Consider the following 21,044-nt stretch of genomic DNA (forward strand, 5'->3'; position numbering starts at 1 on the left):
GGCCCCTGAGACAGCCCTTGTGTGCAGGCAGCCAGCAGCACACTGAGCCAGTCTTCCATGCCCTCACTCTGGGTCTTTATCTGCATCCCCCCCCCACCCCCAATCGATTGACCTAATCTACCGCCGTGTCTTTCCCTCGGGGTTCGGTCCCACAGCCACACGGCACTGAACACTCCGTCCACCAGGCCGCAAGGGTTTACTAAGGGACAGGGCGATAAAGATAACAAGGCAGAGAAACAGAGGGAGAGTGAGAGGGAAGCACAAACAGATTGTGGGAAACAACAAGCCGAGTTAAATTGGATGCAGAGAGAGAGGGAGATAGTTGTTGAGAGGGTTAGGGAAAAGGGGGAGGTAGACATCTTTACTGGACGTGTTTATTGAAGCTCTTCCTTCTCGGGCACGGCGGTGTAGCGTTTCCAGAGAAATCTCTCACTGTCAGACATCAAGTCCTCCTGCAGCGAATGATGTCCATTCTCTAGTAGCATAGAGAGGGAAAGGTCCGTCATGCAAGGTCTGTTCTTATTTAGAGTTCCAGAAGGGCTTCTGGCTATATTTTGCCATGGGGTGGAGAGAAGACGTTTCATGTAATTCGATACGTTTTGGAGAGGAGATTTGGCACTTTTATTACACATTTTTATGTAATTCTCCTCATTTTGCAATCTACAGAGAGAAAACATTGTAGTTTTACAGCACGTTTCCTGCAATTCTACCCATATTGACATGGATAGAAAAACTTTTTTGCAGTTTTATAGCAAAAAAGTGTGTGCTTGCATGGGTAGACGAGTGTGTGTGAGGTTTTTGTGTTTGTGTTGGAGGACTGTCTAACAGTTAGAGGAGGAGCCAGGCAGGGGAAATAAGCTGATAGTCTCCCATCCTTCTCCAGGGAGCTGTACAGCAGATGTCTGCAGCACACATGGAGATTGTTTAGTCTGCCCCTCAAGCCCTTCGTCTTTCTATTTCCCTCTCTTTATCTTTCCCTGTCATTCCTTCTTTTTCCTTGTTTCCCTCTTTTCCTTTTATTTGCTTCTGTTTTCCTTTTCTTTTGCTATATGTTCATTATTTCCCTGTCATTCCTTCTCTTGCTCTATCCATCACGTTCCTTCTCTTTCCCTTTCCTTTTCATTCTCCCTCTTCCCGTCTCTCTATTACCCATGTTGCTTCTCTTTGTCTCTCTTGTGTTTTTCCTTCCTTGTCCTTCTCCACCCCTTTTCTTTCCTCGTCCTTCTCCACCCCTTTTCTTTCCTTCTCCACCCCTTTTCGTTCTTTTGCCTCAGTTCCCAAACTCAGGAAATATGGGCCATTTGTCCACAGATTGTTAGCGAAAGAGCCCCAGTGGTTCAGTTGGGTCACCAAGGTCCAGTGCTTTCCTTTTCATTATATTCAACTTTAGAATGACTCAAACAAAATGGGTGTTCGTATAGTACTGTGTGGCTCCTCTTTTCCAGTTGTTTACTCAGTTACGTTTTAACGTCTTTGTTTTTATCTAGTATTTATACTGCTTTTCCGCTCCGTGTCTTTTTCTCAGTACATTGGGATATTTCAACGAATTGTCTTTCTTCTGCTGTGGTTCGATGCAGCTGGGGGCTGTTCCTTCGCATGGCGGTGGTTTGCCTGCTTTATTTTCGCTGCCCCGCATACGTTCCCACAGGAAATGTTTTGAGGAAGTGAGACTTGCTGATAGGACACTTGTGTGAGCCGAATCCTTGCTTACTCCATGGAAAAACCCCACGAAGGAAGAGAATAGACAGGACACAACATTACGACGCGGGTTACAATGTTACAAGAGTGCAGGCAACGTACACATTATACACAACCACGGAAACACACACACACACGTGCACAGATGCATGCTTGCAGACACACACACTCAGTCATGGACACACCTCCGCCCACCAGGAATCGTCCATCAGTAGACAGAATTTGCCTTGCCAGGCCCAGGTAGGGTTTATTGATGTCATGGGATCAGAATGAATCACGGTCACATAAAAAGCAAGCAATGATAAGTGTGTCAGGTGGCGCACACACACCCCTTATTTGGTGACTTTATACTCTTCAAGGTGTGGTAATCCATCTATGTCGCTCATAAGATAGAACTTTTTAACTAGGGTTTGTCTAGCAGCTGCGTCAGGAATGAGGGAATGCAGTGGAATCATTTACATGCTGCTGGTTGCGAACACTTAAAAACATTGAAGTCAGACCGTGTGGAAAGTGAAATTATGAATCATGGTTTGGTCCAGGCGTAGGAATTGTACTTCTGTCTTTAACTATGGTGTAAACAATAAGATATTTAAATGAGCTCTAGTCATAAGCCTATACTGTCGCCTGTCAAGCTTCAAGTTGTCAATTTGCAGTTTTTCCAAAATGACCAAATTGATTCACATTTTCAAGATTTATGTAATAGATATATTTCACCTCCTTTCAAATATTTAGGGGTGGAAGAAGCTTTGTGGCAGGTGAGATTTAGCTCTGGTAATGTTGAACTAGACTTTTCTGAGTTGACTCTAGTGTTCAATTTGTACCTTATGCGTAAGAAAGAAAATATTGTGGAAATGTTTTCTTGTCAAAGTATTTGTCATTCTTCAGTTAAAAACCGACCGTGAAAAAGGTTTCATTACAGTGTTTCCCCTGCAGCCTATTCAATTAGCATCAAGAAGCAGGGTTGCAGTTTTTACCGTCTTCTAGCGTGCCTAGATGAAAATGTTTAGCCAAAAAATATTAACATGACACGTTAGTTAGCTACGAAGCCTATGCTTGTCTGGCAGAATGATATTATAATTATTTCAATCAATCCAGTGGCCATTTGTTTTGCCAACTGCATCGTGTGCTACAGAAATTCCTCTATATATCAAACAACCGTAATACATAAAGGCACACTAGAATTAAAGGCACAGTACAAATTGGGATTTAAATGTTTTGTGACATTCTCACACTATAATTTTGAAATCGGAATTAATGGAACACCCAAAATATTTGGAAGAAATATATCATTTCCCCATAGCCCCAGCAAGTGCCTTTAAATTAATGTCAAGCCCTGTTTTGTATTGTTTCTTTAATAGTAAAATTTTTTATAGTTATCAAGTTGGCCATTTGTTTTGGAAGTGACTGACTACATATGAAATGAATTAAGATTACACCTAATACAAGTGTTGATGAAGTCAACTCCTGTGATGTGTATTGGTTGTGTGTTGCAGTGCCAAGTGAGGAGGGTTCTGGGTATGTGACGGCGGCGCTGGGCAACACGTGGAGTCACAGTGTCAACACCCGCCTCATCTTTCAGTATGTAGATGCGCGACAACGACAGGTGAGATCTGATGGTGGCAACGAAGACAATGTTGTAGCTCTACTGACCATGGAAAAGGGACTGTCCTCCTGTGTCTTCTTTTTGCTCCTGTGATCTTATCCAGAACTGTTATTACCCGACGTTCAAAGAACACAGTTAAACCCACTGAAATCTGACCGCGCTCAGATTATCTGCTGAGGAAACACACAAACACACGCGCTCAATCTCTGTCTAGTCCCTTCCTGTGGTCAACTCTGCAAAAAGCCTTGGAGGCCCTAACGAAAGGCTCTGTGTTTTTCTTCTGACGATCCAAATCCCCCTCCCTTTCATGCTTTGAAAGGAAAAGCAACAGTCCACAACTGCTGGTCCATTAAGGCTTCATGTGTGCTGCTTTGGTCCACTGGATCTATGTACTGGTTCACTAGCACTGTGTGTATGCCCCTGTCTGTCTGTTTCTGTCTGTCTGTCGTCCTGTTTGTCGTTGTTTGTATGCTCCACTGCTCCACTGTGCCGGTCGCCCCGTGCCTGACTGAACTCCAGACAGTCTTCTATCTATCCTCCAAAACGTTCATCTCCACCACCGTTTCCGTCTAGATTTAACTGATTAGCGAAAACATGTCTCTGTCAGAGTTAATGACATGTTATTGTGGGTGCCGCGGTTTTGAAAACATGACTGGGCGCTGCAGTCCGCAAAGCCACGCATGCCTCTGAAAATCACTGAGACGGCATTTATTCACACTGGTCCTAATTCGAGTGGGTTTAGCGAAAGTGACTGATTACCGACCACAGGTAATCTAATCCCCTCAGTGAAATAGCACTCAGGTTTATTTTTAACTGAAATAAAGCAACAGCAGTGACGGCAGACATCTGTTTCTGGTTAGTGCCAAAGTGGAGATAAATGCTTGGCTTTTTTTTAAATGCACCTAAGGAAAGCAAACTTAAACTGTGTAGATGCCATTAGGGTTGTTTCTTTCACTAGTGCAACTCTTGAGATTTTCCCCCTCATAGTAAACATTTTACTGACTGGTCGCACTGTGAGCCAGCTTGCTCAAGGTAATGCCTATAGCTACAGAATGAGCACATTGCTTCTCAGGTTTGGAGAAAAGGCATTTCAATCCATTGGGAAGAGGTTATAATGTCAGGTGATTTGTATTTTTATTCCGTATTCTCTCTCATCCCACTTGGTAAGTCGATTGGAGGCAAACACTGATCCAAGCAAATTACACTTCCTTATTTTTACGGGTGATTTTTGTCATAGAAAGTCCTGATTCAAGGCACTTGTTAGTTCTGCTCTGTCTGTAGCTTTATGTGCAGCAACCCTCACCTGTCTTCTTTCTGCTTGGATTAGTTCCTGCTTTGACTTTCGTCACTGGCAGCTAAAAGGCCCTGTCGTTATTTGAACTGAGCGAGGCCTTGTCGTTTTGTACCAAATGATCTGACGTTGGCATGATGATATGAACAGATCTGGGATCAATCCAAAGTAGTCTTTGAGTTCCAAGTCTGTGGAGCAGCAGTAAAATGTCTGGGCATAATATTGGAATATCCTGGATATTTCTGATGAGTGAAAATGTGGATTGAAAACGTGGGCAGGATGTTTCGCAAAGCCAGCAAGGGCACAGAACAGTGATGGTCATTGTGACCTAACCCTGTGATCCCATTTCCTACAGTCCCAACTGACTGGCTTGTAGAGACATGCATGATGTTGCATTAGGGCATTGTGGAAGTCAAACTATCCAGAGGGACCAGTAATATCCTATTACATTTCCAAATTCAGAAAATGTTTAGGTTTCCCCCTTTTCTACAGACCAATATGAATCCAAATTTTGTGGGCATATACTTTTAATGTAGATTGATGTAGATAGGAATTCTTATAGGTCGGAGGATTTAAAGCTGTCTTTTAATGGGGTTCAAAAACCACCATACTGTTGCACAATCTTTAGGAAGTCCATTGACTAATACAGACTAGTGTAACCAACATCTAAAACAATACAACTGAAACTAATGTCAATAATGTTGACATTCTTTGTTAAGCAAAATCAAGCCATTGTATACCCTGCTGTAAGTTGTATGCATCAACAGTCAGTATTTATTGAATCTGACAATATCACAAATAGCCCGTCATAGTGTGAAACAAATTGGATGCTGCGTATGTAGATTTCCACCAAAGCTGGCCTGTATAAGCTGCAGCCAATAAGACTCTTATTTTAGGGCTGGACTGTCTAAACTGTTAGGCTTAACAAAACAAGCTATGTGCAATGTTTAAGAAAACAAAGGTAGTTACTTAACTAGCCTAGGGTTTTACCTTGGCTACCTTAGTAGCTAGTTTTGTCAGTACCATCATTAGCTACAGTAGATGTAACAAGCGCGCTTAAATAATATATGTAATATAATTATGCCATGCAACTTTTGTAGCAGGCTAGTTATTTCTTTTGGAAAGAATGGTATTGTAGCAGTTCATTTCAAGGGATCGGTGGTGGTTTGTTTAACAAAAGGAGTTAACATACCTGGATGCTTCAGACACGAAGGTGTGGGCAAATCGGAGTGTTGTGCATGTTGGTTTATGAAAGGGGTTTGAGGCCTCTGAAGTGGCTTGTCCTAAATTCTTGTCAGCCTTGTCGAAACCTGACTAACCTTACGAACGCCCCCCTCCCATCGGTGACGCTACACATTGGCTTTGTGCCCTTGTGTTTTGCTTGGCGTTGCCTAACTTTCCCACTGCCTGCATGACAAAAGGCCGGAACACTGGAGCACGCTACCTGAGTGTCCTCTCAGGCAGATGTCTCACTCCGAAACGCATAACATCTCTCAGTCTCCGGTGTGATCTAACCCTTGTTAGAGAATGGGGCTGTGTGAGAACGCTCTCCGCTCACCTTTATCTCTTTCTATCTCTTCAACTCTTTCTCTGCTCTCTCTCTGTCTCTGTACACTCATCTCTCTCCCATTCACAGATTGTGATAGCCAAGTCTCCGGTGGCCCCATTTGCAGTTCTTAACTACAGTGTCCAGAAGGAGGGCATCCGTCTTGAGGGTGAGTGGCCTGTTTCCAGTCGTAGTTCTGTCTGTCTCCGACTCCGGTCAAACCACCATACGAAGCAGCTGGCCGCGCAGATGGCCTGACTGTATTGAGGCTGACCTCCAGCCAATGGGCAGGGATTTCATACAACAGTGCCTTTTCTGGTTGAGTTCATCCTCTTCACCCAATGTACAAAACCCATGACCCTGTCTCGTTTGGTCTAATAAGAGGAAATAATAGCCCGCCTCTCAGTGTTTTATGGTCATATGACCGATTTTAAGGCAACAGGGAACAGGTTTTCTCCATATGGAAATATTACCACGGAGCAGCTCTCTGTTCTGTCTTGGAAAGAAAAGCCTGGCTGTTGAATATTCCAGCAGCACATTCATCAGTGAACTGGAGAACAGGAAGAGGTGTGAAAGAGGAGCTCTCCTTCGCCCACACGTGCCCCCCTCTGCACACACACATTTTCCCATCTGCAGTATCTGACTACTGCATAAACCACAGATTCCCTCTTGGACAGATGTGCCCTTCTAGGTTCTTGCCATAACTAACCGGGCTGTTTTCACTCCGAACCTGAAACCCGAAATCTTATTAGAACACAGTAACATAAATCAAAGCCTAAAAGAGTGTGTGGGGACGGTGGGGAGCTGGATAGGGCCTGTATAGGGGCACTTTGGTGTTTGTGTGTGTGTGTGTGTGTGTATGTGTGTTTGGAGTTGTAACCTGTTTAACCTGCACACCCCTGCCTCACTGTCAGTGTTGATTATTTGGACCCATTTGATTTACCCACAAGCCCTCAGGCCCCTGTTGATCGGTGTGGGTGCCAGACACCGCTAAAGTTTTATAGGAAATGTAATATCACAGAATAACATTCGGCTTTGGGAGGGATACATTATACTGTCTTTTTCCATGCTTTAGTAGATTCAGCATTGCTTTAAAAAAAAGAAAAAAGAGGCCTAGTTGTACTTAGTGGTGTGCCGTTCTCGTCATGCTCGTAATCGTATTCGTTTGTCACGCGTGATACCCAGATATACTCGTAATCGGTGCAATTCTGAGGTTGTTTCACTCAAACCATTTTTTGTAACTTTAGCTTGCGCTACATTTGCCTGTCAGTTTAGTCCTCCTGCATCAGACATGTCGAGGATTATCTTAGAAATATCAGATCGCAGTATTTACTCTCAGTACATAGGGAATCGTGGGAATCACGGAACACATCCCATCAACGTCTAAGCGTTGTGCTAATGGCAGTGCCCTATCTTAGCGTTAGCATCCTCTTGTCGTAGGCCAGTGTGGCTTTCTTTGAAAGCCTCTCCTCTCTCTCTCCCACTCCTCCAGTGAATGGGTCATGTTAATCTGGCCTTCTCCTTACAAGTGTGTCTTTGATGTGATGCGGGCGCTGCTTCCTGCCAGCGTCCTAACCGAGCTCTCCTGGCGGGAATGGGGTTTCTTTTCTTCCTCTGCTGAATACACAGGGCTTTGATTGGCTTTATGGTGCGGTGGGTACAAACCCGCCCTCAGTGCTCGCTCTTTCTCCCTCCGCCACTGCATCGTCATGCCAACAACAGATGCCCTTACTGCACACACTGAGTGAGTGTTTCCCCTGTATTAATTAAGCAGTGGCAGGACGCCCCGTTTATTGTGTTCTAATGGTTGAGTCACTGGAATAGCATAAGAACAAGGCATACAACACGGTATAATGCGTAGAATTTCAACGCGTGGCCTCACTAGCACGCGGGTGTGAACCTGCCTCCACCTGTTTGGTTCTTTTAATGGGGGGGGGGGGGGGGTCTGTACTGTGTACATTGCGTATTGCCTATGGGGATTGCTATTAAGATATTATAGTGTTGATATCATTAATATTTGTATTGTATACATAATCACGTGGTGGCAGTCAGTTTCCCCAGAGGAGCTGAACCTAAAACCAAGACATGTATGAATGTATCTCTGTGCATGTTTCTTACAAATGGTTACACGAAAACAGTGTTTTCTGTCTGAAACACAGTTATTTACCATTTTAAATTAAGCTTTTGCTGACTGAGCTCATGAGCTGGACTTCTCTGAGATACATTTGTCATAGTGTGTGTGCGTCAGCATTTGTGTGTGTGTGTGTGTGTGTGTGTGTGTGTGAGTGAGAGAGATGCAGTCAGCTTAAATTATTGTGCATGATGTGCAAACAACTTTATTAAATGAACAGCACAGGTCATTAATCTTCTCTATAAGGATAGGTGTCAGAATTAATGTACTAAAATCTTTGACCTTTATAAATCAGGCAGTGTGTTAAAGAAATTGCTAAACTCTAAATGTACTATTACCAATATTAGGGTAATAATGAAAGTTCAATACCAGAGAATAGTAAAATTGTGTGGGAAATGATGCTAGTTCATATTGTCTTGCACACACTGTGAGGAATACGGATGCAGAGAAAAAAAACCAACCGTCACATTTGGAGAGTTACAGAACTTGATTTTGTATCTTGAGTTCACCAAGTCACAGAATCTACAATTAGACTCCACATCCATTCCAGTAGCCTATTTAAAAGGTTCCAGAAAATCTTTTGTTGAGACCAACCAACAAATTTTACCACCTGGACTTAATTAAGCATTGTCACATGGATTGAAAACAGGTGCTGTGAAACAAAAATAGATGAAACAAAAATAGATTCTTACACCAGCAGTGAGTTTGACTTTGAAGGGAGGATGCGTTTGCAGAAAATAACCTGTTTGTTTTGCTGCTACTGGTCCTGGGGTGCTTGTTAACATTTCAAAATGACCATCTCCGTCTCCAGGCTTGAAGACCATTGAAAACCTGTGGTTTCAGTTTCAAGTTAGGTTTAGCTCTCTTGGTATTTACTGACATTACCATCATCGGTCATTTTAGTTTTTTTGTAATGCTCAATAGCAACATCTTGTGTTATATATTGATGTTGGTGATACAAATAATGAATATATAGACAAATATTATCATGAATATTAATGAATAATACCTGATCTAACTTTAACCCCTCTGACCCAACTAGTCTGGAAACCAGTTTAAAACATCTCAAACACATTTCCCAGCAGCTCTCTAGAAAAACTGCAAAAAGTGTTTTATCGTCATTTTTTAAGAAAGTACAGTTATGCAAGAAAGGGAAAGTGTGCTTTACGGGCGGGGGGGGGGGGGGGGGGGGGGGGGGTTGAATGTGACACTAACGCACCCCGTGGCAGTCAGCAGCCGCTCGGCTCCTCGCCTCTCATCAAATGATCTCATTACCATTCCGTCGATGGCACGTTGCTTTCGTTAGGAGCAGCGGCAGACGGCGATCCCGTCCAATCCCTGGGCGTTACGTAACTTCCCTTCCCCTCAGCTTTTGTAATGAGTTTCGTGACCGGGGTTTGAGACTAGCCCTGCCAGAAAGTCAACCCCCTCATCCGTCGGGCCTGGCCTGTCAGATGGGCTCTCTGTTTCTCACAGCACGCAGGGAAAGGAGACCAGGCACACGCACCGCTCCTGGGTTATGTTAATATTTGATATCTTTCAGATACTTTGAGCGTTTGCTTTGGCCTGCCAGATGAGACAAAGGGTGGGATGTCCACTTTTGGGACCATACCACTGGTTCCATTTCACAGGGCGAACTCAGTAAAACACTGCGAAAGTTACCGCATGAAGTTGCAACCGTGTGAAAACGAGGAATCAAAGGCACTTTGTTGTGGAATATTTAAAAATACTATAATTTATCTGCTATTCTGAGAAAAAAAGATTTTATAAAAACGCTCAATTGTGTTGCAGCCCAGAGATCTGCTGTAGGGTGCAGAGTAATAGTGTTTGAACCCAGGTCTGAAATCCGACAGAGACACTCTGTAACGTGGTAAACAACCACAGTGGAATACAGCACAATCAGAGGCTTGGGAGCCACAATAGATGAAAAATGTCCATTCCTTACATAGTTCAACTGACAAAAGTGTAGTCGATCTGTGTGGAATAGATTGTTAAGGCTGTATTTCAGACACGCGGCTGTTGGGCTAGCTGCTAGGTATATTTGCACACCATACCTTTTAATGTTCATACAAAAGAGCTGAAGTGGAGGGTTTGTAAAGGAACTTCAAATCCGCTGAGGCCTTGCATGATGATGATGTGAAAAGCAAAGGGCTTCTCTCTAGCGAAAGACAGGAACAAGACAGAGCCAGGTGCCTGAAAGGGGAAGACTGGAGAGTGCGAGAGAGAAGGAGGAGAGAGACGAAACAGAAAAGAGACAAAGAGAAGGTTTGAGAAGGGAATAAAGAGTGAAGGATGGAAGCATCGAAGGATTGGAAAGAGAAAAGATCTTCAGCCAGGAAGCACCTTTCTCTCTCCACAAGATCCTGCATGCCTGGGAATTCACTTATTGTTATTGCCTTCAGGATTATTTATGGGGCCGCCTCAAGTGGCCAACCTGGCAGCTCATGAAGGGGGGGGGGGGGTGCTGTCACCACACAGCCCTGTAGAACTCTGTAACTCTATAAGACTATGGACCCTATCTCAACTAGCCTGCTCGTCGTGCTGTGGTCCTGCCAATCCATGGGTTTAGCTGTGGCCCTACACAGCTACCGCCACGCTACCGCGTAAGCACTCACAGTCTCTGCAGGAGAGGCGCTCCCCAATAGACTCACAAACCAGATGGCGTTTTTTTATGAAACGTTTTGTTTAACCGAGTGTTGAGAGCAAATTCTTCTTCGCAACGATGGCCTGGCAAGAGGAACAAGGCTGGGATAAAATATGTCATAAAAATGGACCAAACAGACAACATAGACAGATGAGACTGGCAGCAGCTCAAATACAATGGAAGGCAAACAGTGTGTGTGTGTCTGTGTGCATGCGGGAGTGTGTGGTGTGTGTGTGTGTGTGTTGGTACGTGTGAAGTAACACAATATGGTTCCTTACATAACTCAGTGCAACTCGTGACAACTAGAAACATCTACATGACTCCACAGCTTGTTAATCCATTTGACTTTTGAACTCCTCTAAGGTCACTGGGTCATGGAGTTTTAGGTAGAGTTCCACGACCAGGGGGCTGAGTAATTAAATTAATTTTTCCCAAGCGGCGTTCTAGTTTTTTGGTACTGTTAACTTAAAACAGGATCTGAGCTTGTATGTATTTCCATTTGGAGCCAGAAGAGATTCGGGTGTCGTTTTCTTTAAAGGGCCTTTTTAAATTAGAATTTACAAGTGTCTTGCATACAGGTAGTGAGGTCCATCTGATATAAGTGAAGATATCATGAAGTTGAGCTAGACCTCTCTGATTTCTAGTGATTTAGCCAGTGCTCGTATCCATTGACTTACCGGAGCAATTATGTTAGCTGGCTTGCTCAAGGATAGATTTTTTTCACCTTGATTAGATCTTGCAGCCTTTCAGGTACTAATCAGATGCTGTAACCAATAACCTGATGTCCCATTCAGGTTGCACAAGCATTGTTACATTACAATTACAGAAAGGCAATGTGTATTAATCAAATAATTTATACATTTTCCATTCGTTATCAGTCTTATTATTTTGGACAGTCTTTTGTTATTAAAGTATAAAGAACGATTGTTGTAGTCTTTGTTCGCTCTATGTTGTTGTCTGTGTTTTCTTAATGTTTTTTTTAGTCTTTGTTTGGTCTGTTGTTGTCTTTGTTTGCTCTGTGTTGTTGTTGTCTGTGTTAAGTCTATGTTGATGTTGTTGTCTGTGATCGGTCTATGTTGGTGTTGTGTATGTTGTTTCAACTAATAAAACTGTGGCTGGCTCAGTCTGTCCCACCTTGATTTTAACCACACCCTTCCCAAGTTCCACTTTGAAGCACAGTTGCACCTGAACATGAGATTATTTAGGTCAGTGGTTCCCAACTCCGGTCCTCGAGTACCCCCAACAGTACACATTTTTGTTGTAGCCCTGGACAAGCACACCCAATTCAACTCAATGAGAGCCTGATAATTAGTTGACAAGTTGAATCAGCTGTGCTTGGCTGGGGCTACAATGTGTACTGTTGGGGGTACTTGAGGACCATAGTTGGGAACCACTGATTAGGTGTGGACTCACTGTACAGTGCAACTCAGCTTCACAATTTTGTTTCACCATAACAGTAATGGAGTGAACCTGGAAGATATTTGTCCACCAGTGACATATGCCTTTTACCTAATGAAAGGTCGTAAATGAAAGGTTTTGACACTGTTTGACACTTAAGGCGCAAGACCCAGAGTACTGCTTAAGATTCTACCTGGACCAGCAATCTCCACCCATGTTCACTGTGAACCCAGACACACTAATTCCTCCAGGAGAAGAGCCAGGCCTCCTTTATGATGTGTTGGAACACTTGACATTCATGATTACACTGCACGTCACACCTGGTTTACTGCAAACGCCTGCTCAGAAGGATGGAGGGGGCGGTGAGAGTTGGAGCGTTGATGGGTCTGTTGCAACATTATAGGCTCCACATGTCTGTGTAGCTGGTTTTGTTGGGCAATGTTATAATAACTGTCGTTTGGGTTTTTCCAGAAATAATGTTTGATCAGATTAGCAGTTTAAAGCTGCCTGGGTTCTTGTCTTCTAGGATTTAGTCCCAGACCTGTCAGTCTGTTACAAACTCCTGACCAGAAGGATGGTTTGTGAGGTCTGAACTCTCTCTTGATCCCCCCGCCCACCCCTCTCCCCCGTCCTCTGCCCCCGCACTTCTCTTTCGTTTCTCGAGATGTAGTTTATTGAGCTCCTCTGCTTTTCATTAAAGTTGCCAAGAAACTGACAAACACATGTAGAAACCCCTGGAATGTCAGATGGATGGTGTCCAACATATTTTAATCTCCACTTTTGATATCCGATGCTGGGTTTTTAGAATGGAGGCTTCCATGGCCTGATGACACAGAGTCTTGTGTGCTATTTGTTTGTGGGAAGCCATTGTTCTGACTGCCTGTCTGTCAGTCAGTCAGTCAGTGGCCAGCCCGTTCTAAATGGTTTATATAGAAATCCACTGTTTACATATCGTCTGAGGGGAGTGAAACATGAGCACTGTTGGCAACCGCTCTCTGTAATTTATCCAAAATCTCTGTTATTGGTAGTCATGTTTTTAGTGGTTTATCTCGGGTAGACCATGGCAGACCACTGCCTGAGCAGTTACGTCATTTATCTGCATTGTTTCAGCCAGTGTGGGATGATAGTAAAGCCTGATTCCAGATCAGTTTGAGTTCAGAAATTATCATCAGACTGTCATAGTCCTAGCCTGGTCCCAGATTTATAGGACGATAGTAAAGCCTGATTCCAGATCAGTTTGAGGTTGCCCATTATCATCAGACTGTCATCGTCCTAGCCTGGTCCCGGAATTGTTTGAGCGGTCTTGCCAACTTTTTTAGTCACTTTCATATGAGTAAGCCAGACGGATTGGGTGATGACACAAAGTGATTCAATGTGCCTTCAAGCCGCTAATGTCTTTCCGGGAGCCTTAAACACATGTCCCCGTCCAGTTCTTTTACAGAGACTCGGCTAGAGTTTACTTTAGACAAGTGGATGGGAGGCTGACCAACGACCTTTTAGATCACAGTGAAGATTTGCACTCCTACCATTAGAAACTCCATACGCCCCAGAGCTGCTCATGGTCAGAGAGGGGATGTCATTCTTGTCAACTGATGCCAAGTCAGGCTCGCCAGCTTTACTCAGAAGTTCCCTTAATACTCACCCGGGCTTACAGTGCATCTGGGTCAAGACGAGTGGGGTTCAGCTCCAGTCAGAACCGTCTTTTCATCCAACGTGTTTGGGTTACCTTGATGGTAGTCCTGCGAGGCCACTCCTCCAATCTCATCTGGAAGTCTGGAAGCTTGCCTATAAAAAAAAAGTGGCAGATGATTCTCAGTGGCAGGATTTCATTTGTATGTTAGTTTTCAAATAAACCTCCACTCACTGGCTTGTTGAAGGCGGGATTAGTGTGGTTTCACTATTTCTTCTAACTGGATAGAACACATTTCCTGAAAGTTTTTAGTTCCTACCTAGGTTGCAACATATTACAAAATAGTTTTTTGCTTAAATGTTGTTTTTAAATTAGATATGTTTTGGGGTGCCTTCCTACAGGCTATAGTAAATGTTTCATTTATCAAGCATGGCCGACAGTTTGCCATTTACTGAAATTGGAAACGGACCGTTCAGTGATACTAGTGGTTACTCCTCTGATTTCAATAATCCAGGATCAGGTTCGTGTTCTGAACGCAAAAGGAATTGCAGCAGCATATGCAGGTGAACACGAGACGGAGGACAAGAAAAGTCGTTAGGTGAAAATCTTTCGGTACATTTGGGTGTTGAGACTGCCGCGCCACCTCTAATAGTTCAGTTTTGAATTAGCCTTTTACCCTCACAAAAGCGCTAATCAGTTCTACCTCATCCACACCTTTATATTATAGCAGAACATTGCGACAGGATCCAAATACCGCTTTAGAAAACACATCATTCAGCATTACGGATCCTATTATATCTTCTAACACGAGTGTGTAGTCCGGTCGCAATAACGACGATTTACCTAGGAAAGGTTATGTTTGTTTCTCAAAGACTGATATGGTTCACCACAAACGCAACATACATCCACAGATCTCGATGGGGTTTTTATTTAGCGATTTTGCTTCCATCTTCACTTAGCTAGCTACTGTTGCACTAAGACATTATTCTTGTGAGCACCTGTATAAGCCCCTCCCAAGCTTACTGTTAGGTGTTAGCCCAAGCAATGAATTTGACTGGGTTAACTTACTGTTAGGTGTTAGCCCAAACAATGAATTTGACTGGGTTAACGTGTTTTGAGGTGTTAGCACAAGCAGAGAATTTGATTGGGTTAACGTGTTTTGACATGTTACTGCCAAAAAGTTTTTTCCACCCCTTTACAACAAAAACCCTATAGGTACAGTATTCCCCAGGCCAAGCAACATTCTAGGCCTGGTTTACGAGGCTACCTTGAGGGTCACAGTGGGTCGAAGTCATGCTACCTGGACAGGGCTGCTTGTGTCACATGTCCAAAAAAGCACTCAGCCAACACCTCCCGCGCAGGAGACCAGAGCACGTTGTGTCGTCTGTGGTCGGAGGTCCAAGTCGGTCAGTCACACGCTCTCATCGTGCTCTTTATAACCTGTCAACCTTTAGCAGCGGTGTCAGTCGGACAAGGGCCCGGCTGTTGTTCGCCGTGTGTCTCCGAGGCGCCAGCATCTGCTCGCTGGGATTAGCTGTTTCTCCCTTCCTCCCTCATTCACTGTCCCTTCCAAGCCCGGCTCTGCTGCGCGGACAGTGCTGCCCTGTGTTTCTCCTGCGGCCTGACCTTTCCGGAGCCTGACGGCTGACACCGTTCCCACACCGCACGCCGGCCACGGCCACATCCTCTGGACGACACAGGCACAGGGACACACTCCCTCACCCAGGTCGGCCAGCAGCTACTTCCTAATTCCTCCGTCAGCCACACACAGAGGAAGCCGGCCTGTTATTATTAAATGCAGCCCAGGAAAGATGCAGCAGCACAATGGCACCAGCAGCCCCCTTTGAACTCCCTCAGTGTTTTGCTGGGTTCAAAGTTCAAATGGCGTTATGTCATTTCTTTTTTGTGCTTAAGAGGGCCGCCGTGGGGATGTTTGTTGTAAGGCTTCGCTAAGAGCCAGTAAGAAAGGACATTCCTCTTTGTTTCTCACTATCACGTGTCATTCTAACCGCCTGATTACTGCTTGGCTCTTGAGGGCCATCTGAGCTTCTTTCTGTCCTTGTGACCAATGACATTTTACCCCTACGCATCAGTTCCTCATTTCCAAAATAGGAGGTTTTGGCATTGAGACGGGTTAATACTGGAGTAAGAACAGAAGCGGTGCACGGTGGGACGGAGGGTAGGGGAATAACGGTAGTCATGTTGGGGGGGGGTGGCTGTGCGACTTAAGACTCAGGCGGTTAGGGAGGGGGGAAGCCTATGGGAACACCAATATCCTCTCTGAATTAAATTGCCAAGCCCCCGCTTTGATCCCTTTGAGAAAAGGGTTTTATTCAGGCCAACTTTCACTTGCCCTCTCCTTCGCCCCCTCTGCCTCTCTCATTCTCCCCCTTCCACCGACCAACCAATCTTTCTTTTCACGCTCAACAGCTGGTCTGTGACGGTGCAGTTGTTCAGAGAAGGGTCCGGGGTGGAAGGGAATGTGCTGGCCAGAAAATGCCCCGAGAATGTCGGGGTGGTTGTGGTTGGAGGTGGCGGTTAGGCCGATTGGCTTTACCCCTCCCCTTTCTTCTCTTTCTCTTTCACTCTCTCTTTCTCTTTTTATCTCCCTCCCCTCTTTCTCTGCCTCCCTGGGTTAGCAATGAGCCTGTAGGGCTTTAGAGGGTTTTCTCTCTCTCTCTCTGTGTGTGGTCCAACATCATGTATCAACCCCAGGAAGGCCACCGCAGCCATTATGCTTAATATCTCCCATTCTACCGTTCACACTCATTCTGCCCCAGTCACTGTGGAGCTCAGTAATAAGGAGTGTTCCTGACATTAGCATGAGAAAGTAGCCTGGTCCCAGATCTGTTTGTGCGGTTTATCTAACTCCTACATGGACGTTATACCAAACCGGTTAGTGATGGCTCTGTAGAATAATTACACGTGTTTCCAGGCTACTAAAAGAAAGAAGACAGCCGATTAACCCAAGACATTTATAAACTGAAGAAAAGGGAAATTTATCCAGTATGTAAACATGAAATCATGTTTCACTTCCTCCTTCAGATTCGGTTCCACTTCCAGTTCTTGTGCGGTTTCTTTGTTTCTGGCTCAGGAATGAACAAACTGACTGGGTGTCCTAGAGATCTAGGTCAATGTCACGTAGAGTAAGACACCCCGGGCAGATCTACGATCAGACTCTCATTTTCAATGTGCATTCGCTAAGAGGTTCACGTTAAATAGTTGAACGAGGATCAGCCTGCCTGACTGTAAAATACATCCCAACCCAAGCCTGCTGTGTGCTTAGCTGAGACCAGACATTCAGCAGGGATCAATGGCCAGACCTGTAATAGTACATGTTGTTTCATCTGGCAGAGAATGGGGATGGTTCAAGGCCTGGTAGACACAAGGGGTCAGAAGAGCGCCTGACATTTCCCAAATCCCATAAGTACATACACACACACACACACACACACACACACACACACACTGTCTCAGACAGACAGACAGGGCAGAAGAGTACCTGTGTTCCCCCTGTCCCATAAGCTGTGTCTTGTTGGTTTGAACAAACGTCCTCCACTCTCCCTTCCCACATGCCTCTTGTTCTGCAGTAGATGGCTGCCAGGAAGTCTCTTGCCAGTGTGGCCTCTATGGGATTATGGGTAATAAGAAAATATTTGTATACATGCCTTTCTGGGCTGCATGTTGTGTGTGTGTGTGTATTATGTAGAGACTGTGTGGACTAGAGAGAGAGTCTGTGTTCATAAGAATGTTAATGTGTTGTCCAATGGCAACTTTATTTCTGTACCTCAAGTCCTCCCTGGGCTCAGCTCACGTCCAGCAGGCACGCCCCATAGGACTTGGAAATAGGGGTATTTGGCGCCGTGCCACTGGACGTTCAATTACAGTGTGCTTGGGTTAATCAATGAAGCGCTGTAAGTAACAGTCCCACGCTGTAGCTATTTAGTATTTATGCACTAAGAACTAACACAGGAAAGTCTTCCGCCAGTTTGAATCTGTTTGTTTCTTGGCACACGTGACTGATAACTGTCCATTTAAGGTAAATACTATGAAACTGTACAATACGTTGCCGCTAGCAACTGAGCCCTCATGCGAATTCTAATGCAACACATCTGTAAGATAGCTAGTGCCTTGGAGTTCTGTACAGCACTGCAGCATATACAACCGTTGAGAGGGAATGTTACACAATAGCCTGACAGATGTTATTAAAGAGAAGGGCCAAGAAGAAGTTAGGGCAAAATAAAAAGAAACAGAAAATTATCTGATTTAGTAAAAGCCTAGACCTATGTTGCTGAGTAACAAAGACAGAAAGGGATGAAAAGACATAAAAATAAGAAACGGAAGGCTAAAAGGCAAGAGGGCAGGCAGGGATAGAGTTAAGTCTGTTTCCTGGAGGAGAATAAATTAAAAGCGGCTCGTAATCACATTGCAGGAATGCAGTCAGTGTACACTGTTAAACACTCCCTAAGCCCTGGCTCCACTTCACTCTCTCAGCACTCCACACAAAGACCTCTTTGTTCTCCTCTCCCTCCTCCCTCCTGTCTCCCTCACTCACTCTTTCTCTCTCCCCTTTTTATTTCTTTCTTTCCTCCTCTCTCAATCTCTCTCAGCTGCTCTCTAACCCTAACCCTCTCTTTCCCGCTTTTATTTCTTTCCTCTCTCAGTCTGTCTCAGCTCTCGTCTCATTCATTTCCCTCTCAGTGTTCTACTTCTCCACTCTTTATTTTCTTGGGCGCTCCCCCTGTCTTCCCTGACTAAGCCGGCTATCGTTTTTTTTCCCCAATGCTCCTCACACTTCAAAAGATCATATTTCTCTCCGAAGGCTTTTATTTTTTTGAATCGTCCCAAGGTCGCTGCTGCTTGCATATGGAGAAAGACTTTTATCTTGTGAGAGAAAAGACAATAAGGTGAGGGAGGGGTAATGAAAAAGAGAGGACAAAAACCTTTCCCGACCCCCTAGCCGCTCATGGAATCTGGTGGACTTTAATCTCCAGTGCTGAGCAGTAGCATACCCACAGACACACACGGGGGGGGGGGGGGGGTTAAGACTCCACTGACACAGAGAGAATGAGAAAGAGAGGGGGTGAGTAGTTAGGACTCTAATGACAGACAGGGGAAGAGGGGGGTTGTAGTAGGTAAGACTCCACTGACACAGAGAGAGGAGGGAAGAGTAGTTGAAAGTCCACTGACAGGAATGAAGGGCTCATAAAAACTGACACAGGAGAGAAAGTAGTCAAGTCTGGAGGAAGAAAGGGGATATCCAGACTATATGACAGGAAGGGATAGTCAACTAAAGCCTGTGAGTGAAATCAAGATTGTATTGGGAGTCAATGACTCGGTGTGAGGTTGATCATTTAATTTTACAGTACAGTTTGTTTATAGCCTGGGTGTGTGACCTCTCGCATGCCGTTCATTCAGCGTTGCTTTGGTCTGAGACCACACTGGGCTGCACACTGGGCTACATTTTATGGAGCTGTTATTTAAGCAGAACCAATCGTCGTTTTTAATGAAGGCCAGCGGCATGCTATTGTGTGCCAAGACAACACACAATAAAATACAAACTAATAAATCCTTGCTGCATCACAGGGATGATTGTTGAACGTAGCTTTTTAGCGGAAAAGCCATAGAATCTTGCAATAGTGTTGGATAAGGAGGTTGGATATACAACACATTAGGTGCTCACTAGCGCTCCAGGCTAGGATTCTCGAACTGCTGCTCACTATTCCCTCCACATAGTCGCGGGGGCACGTGTGTGTGCGTGTGACGTTAATGTAAACAGAGTAGCGTTAAAACATATTGTGCTCCCCTATGTCATTTCCTGGAGCAGTGAACACTCCGCTCTCCAAGGTTTATACCAAATGCAGGTGTTCAGACGTTTGGTCAGTAGCTCTCTGCGCCAGACACACGTCTCCAATGCGCGTGTGTGTGTGCACGTTCCCAGGCTTGGGGTGCGTGAGTGTGTGTGTCTGTGTGTAGTTGGACCCCACTCCCCTGCAATGAGTCACCCTGTATCACAGCTGCAAGCCTCCACCCTCCCAGGACATATTGTTCCTCTGGCAGACAAGGGCATTACATGCCCTTACACTAATATCCCCAGCCGGCATTGGACTAATAAATGGACCACCTAACTACTGTACTCTGTCATATGACTCTGGACCCTGTGACCCCAAAATCTAAAGTGCTTATTACAACACTGTTAAGTTGAAGTGATTAAGGTAACTTCATTTAACAAATGACACTGAAAGATTATACCTGGCAATCATTTCATTTAATTCATAAAAAACTCAACAATCAATTTCATAGTGTGGTAATAAGTATGTAGCTTATACCCGTTCAATAAGTGGTTGGCCCCTTTGGCTGATATTTCATGTACATGTTTTTTCTAACTGTCTGTCAGTCTTTACAACAACTGCCCACTCTAGTTGACCGTACTGCTTCAGCTGAGTCATGTTCAGCCATTGTATAACACTCAATTTCTTCATTTTTTCTTTATTTTTTCTTTCATTTCTGTTGTAAATTTGCTTATGTGTTTTGGACCACTGTCCTGGTACAAAGGTTCATGTTCAGTTCAGCTTTAGCCTTTAGCGTTACTCTGATGATTTTCAACACATTTTGGTGCACACCTTTTGGTGCACCTGATTCTTGTCTTAGCCATTTTATGTGATGGTGAAAGTAGGGGTTTACTAACTTTTGTTGCATAAGGAAATTGCAAATTATGAATGAATTATTTCAAAGTAGAATTTTGTTATCTGATGTGTTACCTTTATTGGGAAGTATGGTTTTAATGTAGCTCAAATACCCATGTTTCCTAATATGAAAAAAATATTCTTGGGGGTGTAATTACGTTTTCCCATGTCTACACATTGTATGACTCATTTAGGCATAAACTTGATAAAAACTTTCCATACTGTTGAAAAGATACATTTTCGTTGAGTACAAGCATGTGTCATTTCTCAATTCTATGACTTTTGTGCAAACTTGCTCCCAGTCAACTGTTAAAAAAAGAATGACATTGGTAACAGTATCATTGTGTCAGTTATGTAAGTTGAATTACACAACTACTTTTGTTATGTCCATGTTTGGACACAGAGTTTGTGGGTTAC

General features: G+C 44.2%; 1 protein-coding gene across 6 annotated transcripts in view; it reads left to right on the forward strand.

Moving 5' to 3' along the window:
• The window catches only part of rad51b (RAD51 paralog B), a 41,668-nt gene that overhangs the window by 13,190 nt on the left and 7,434 nt on the right, over positions 1-21,044 (forward strand). For 4 of the 6 annotated variants that reach the window (XM_010882272.4, XM_010882271.4, XM_010882273.4 and 1 more), the window contains 2 exons: positions 3,192-3,301; positions 6,229-6,307. The exons of 1 other annotated variant lie outside the window; for it this stretch is intronic. In XM_010882272.4, coding sequence (XP_010880574.2) covers positions 3,192-3,301; positions 6,229-6,307 — 189 coding nt within the window. The remainder of the gene's footprint in view (positions 1-3,191; positions 3,302-6,228; positions 6,308-21,044) is intronic. One more of the 6 variants, XM_010882274.4, reaches the window with a different exon arrangement.

Source organism: Esox lucius, chromosome 18 (genome assembly GCF_011004845.1).
Source record: "Esox lucius isolate fEsoLuc1 chromosome 18, fEsoLuc1.pri, whole genome shotgun sequence".
Lineage (NCBI taxonomy): Eukaryota > Metazoa > Chordata > Actinopteri > Esociformes > Esocidae > Esox > Esox lucius.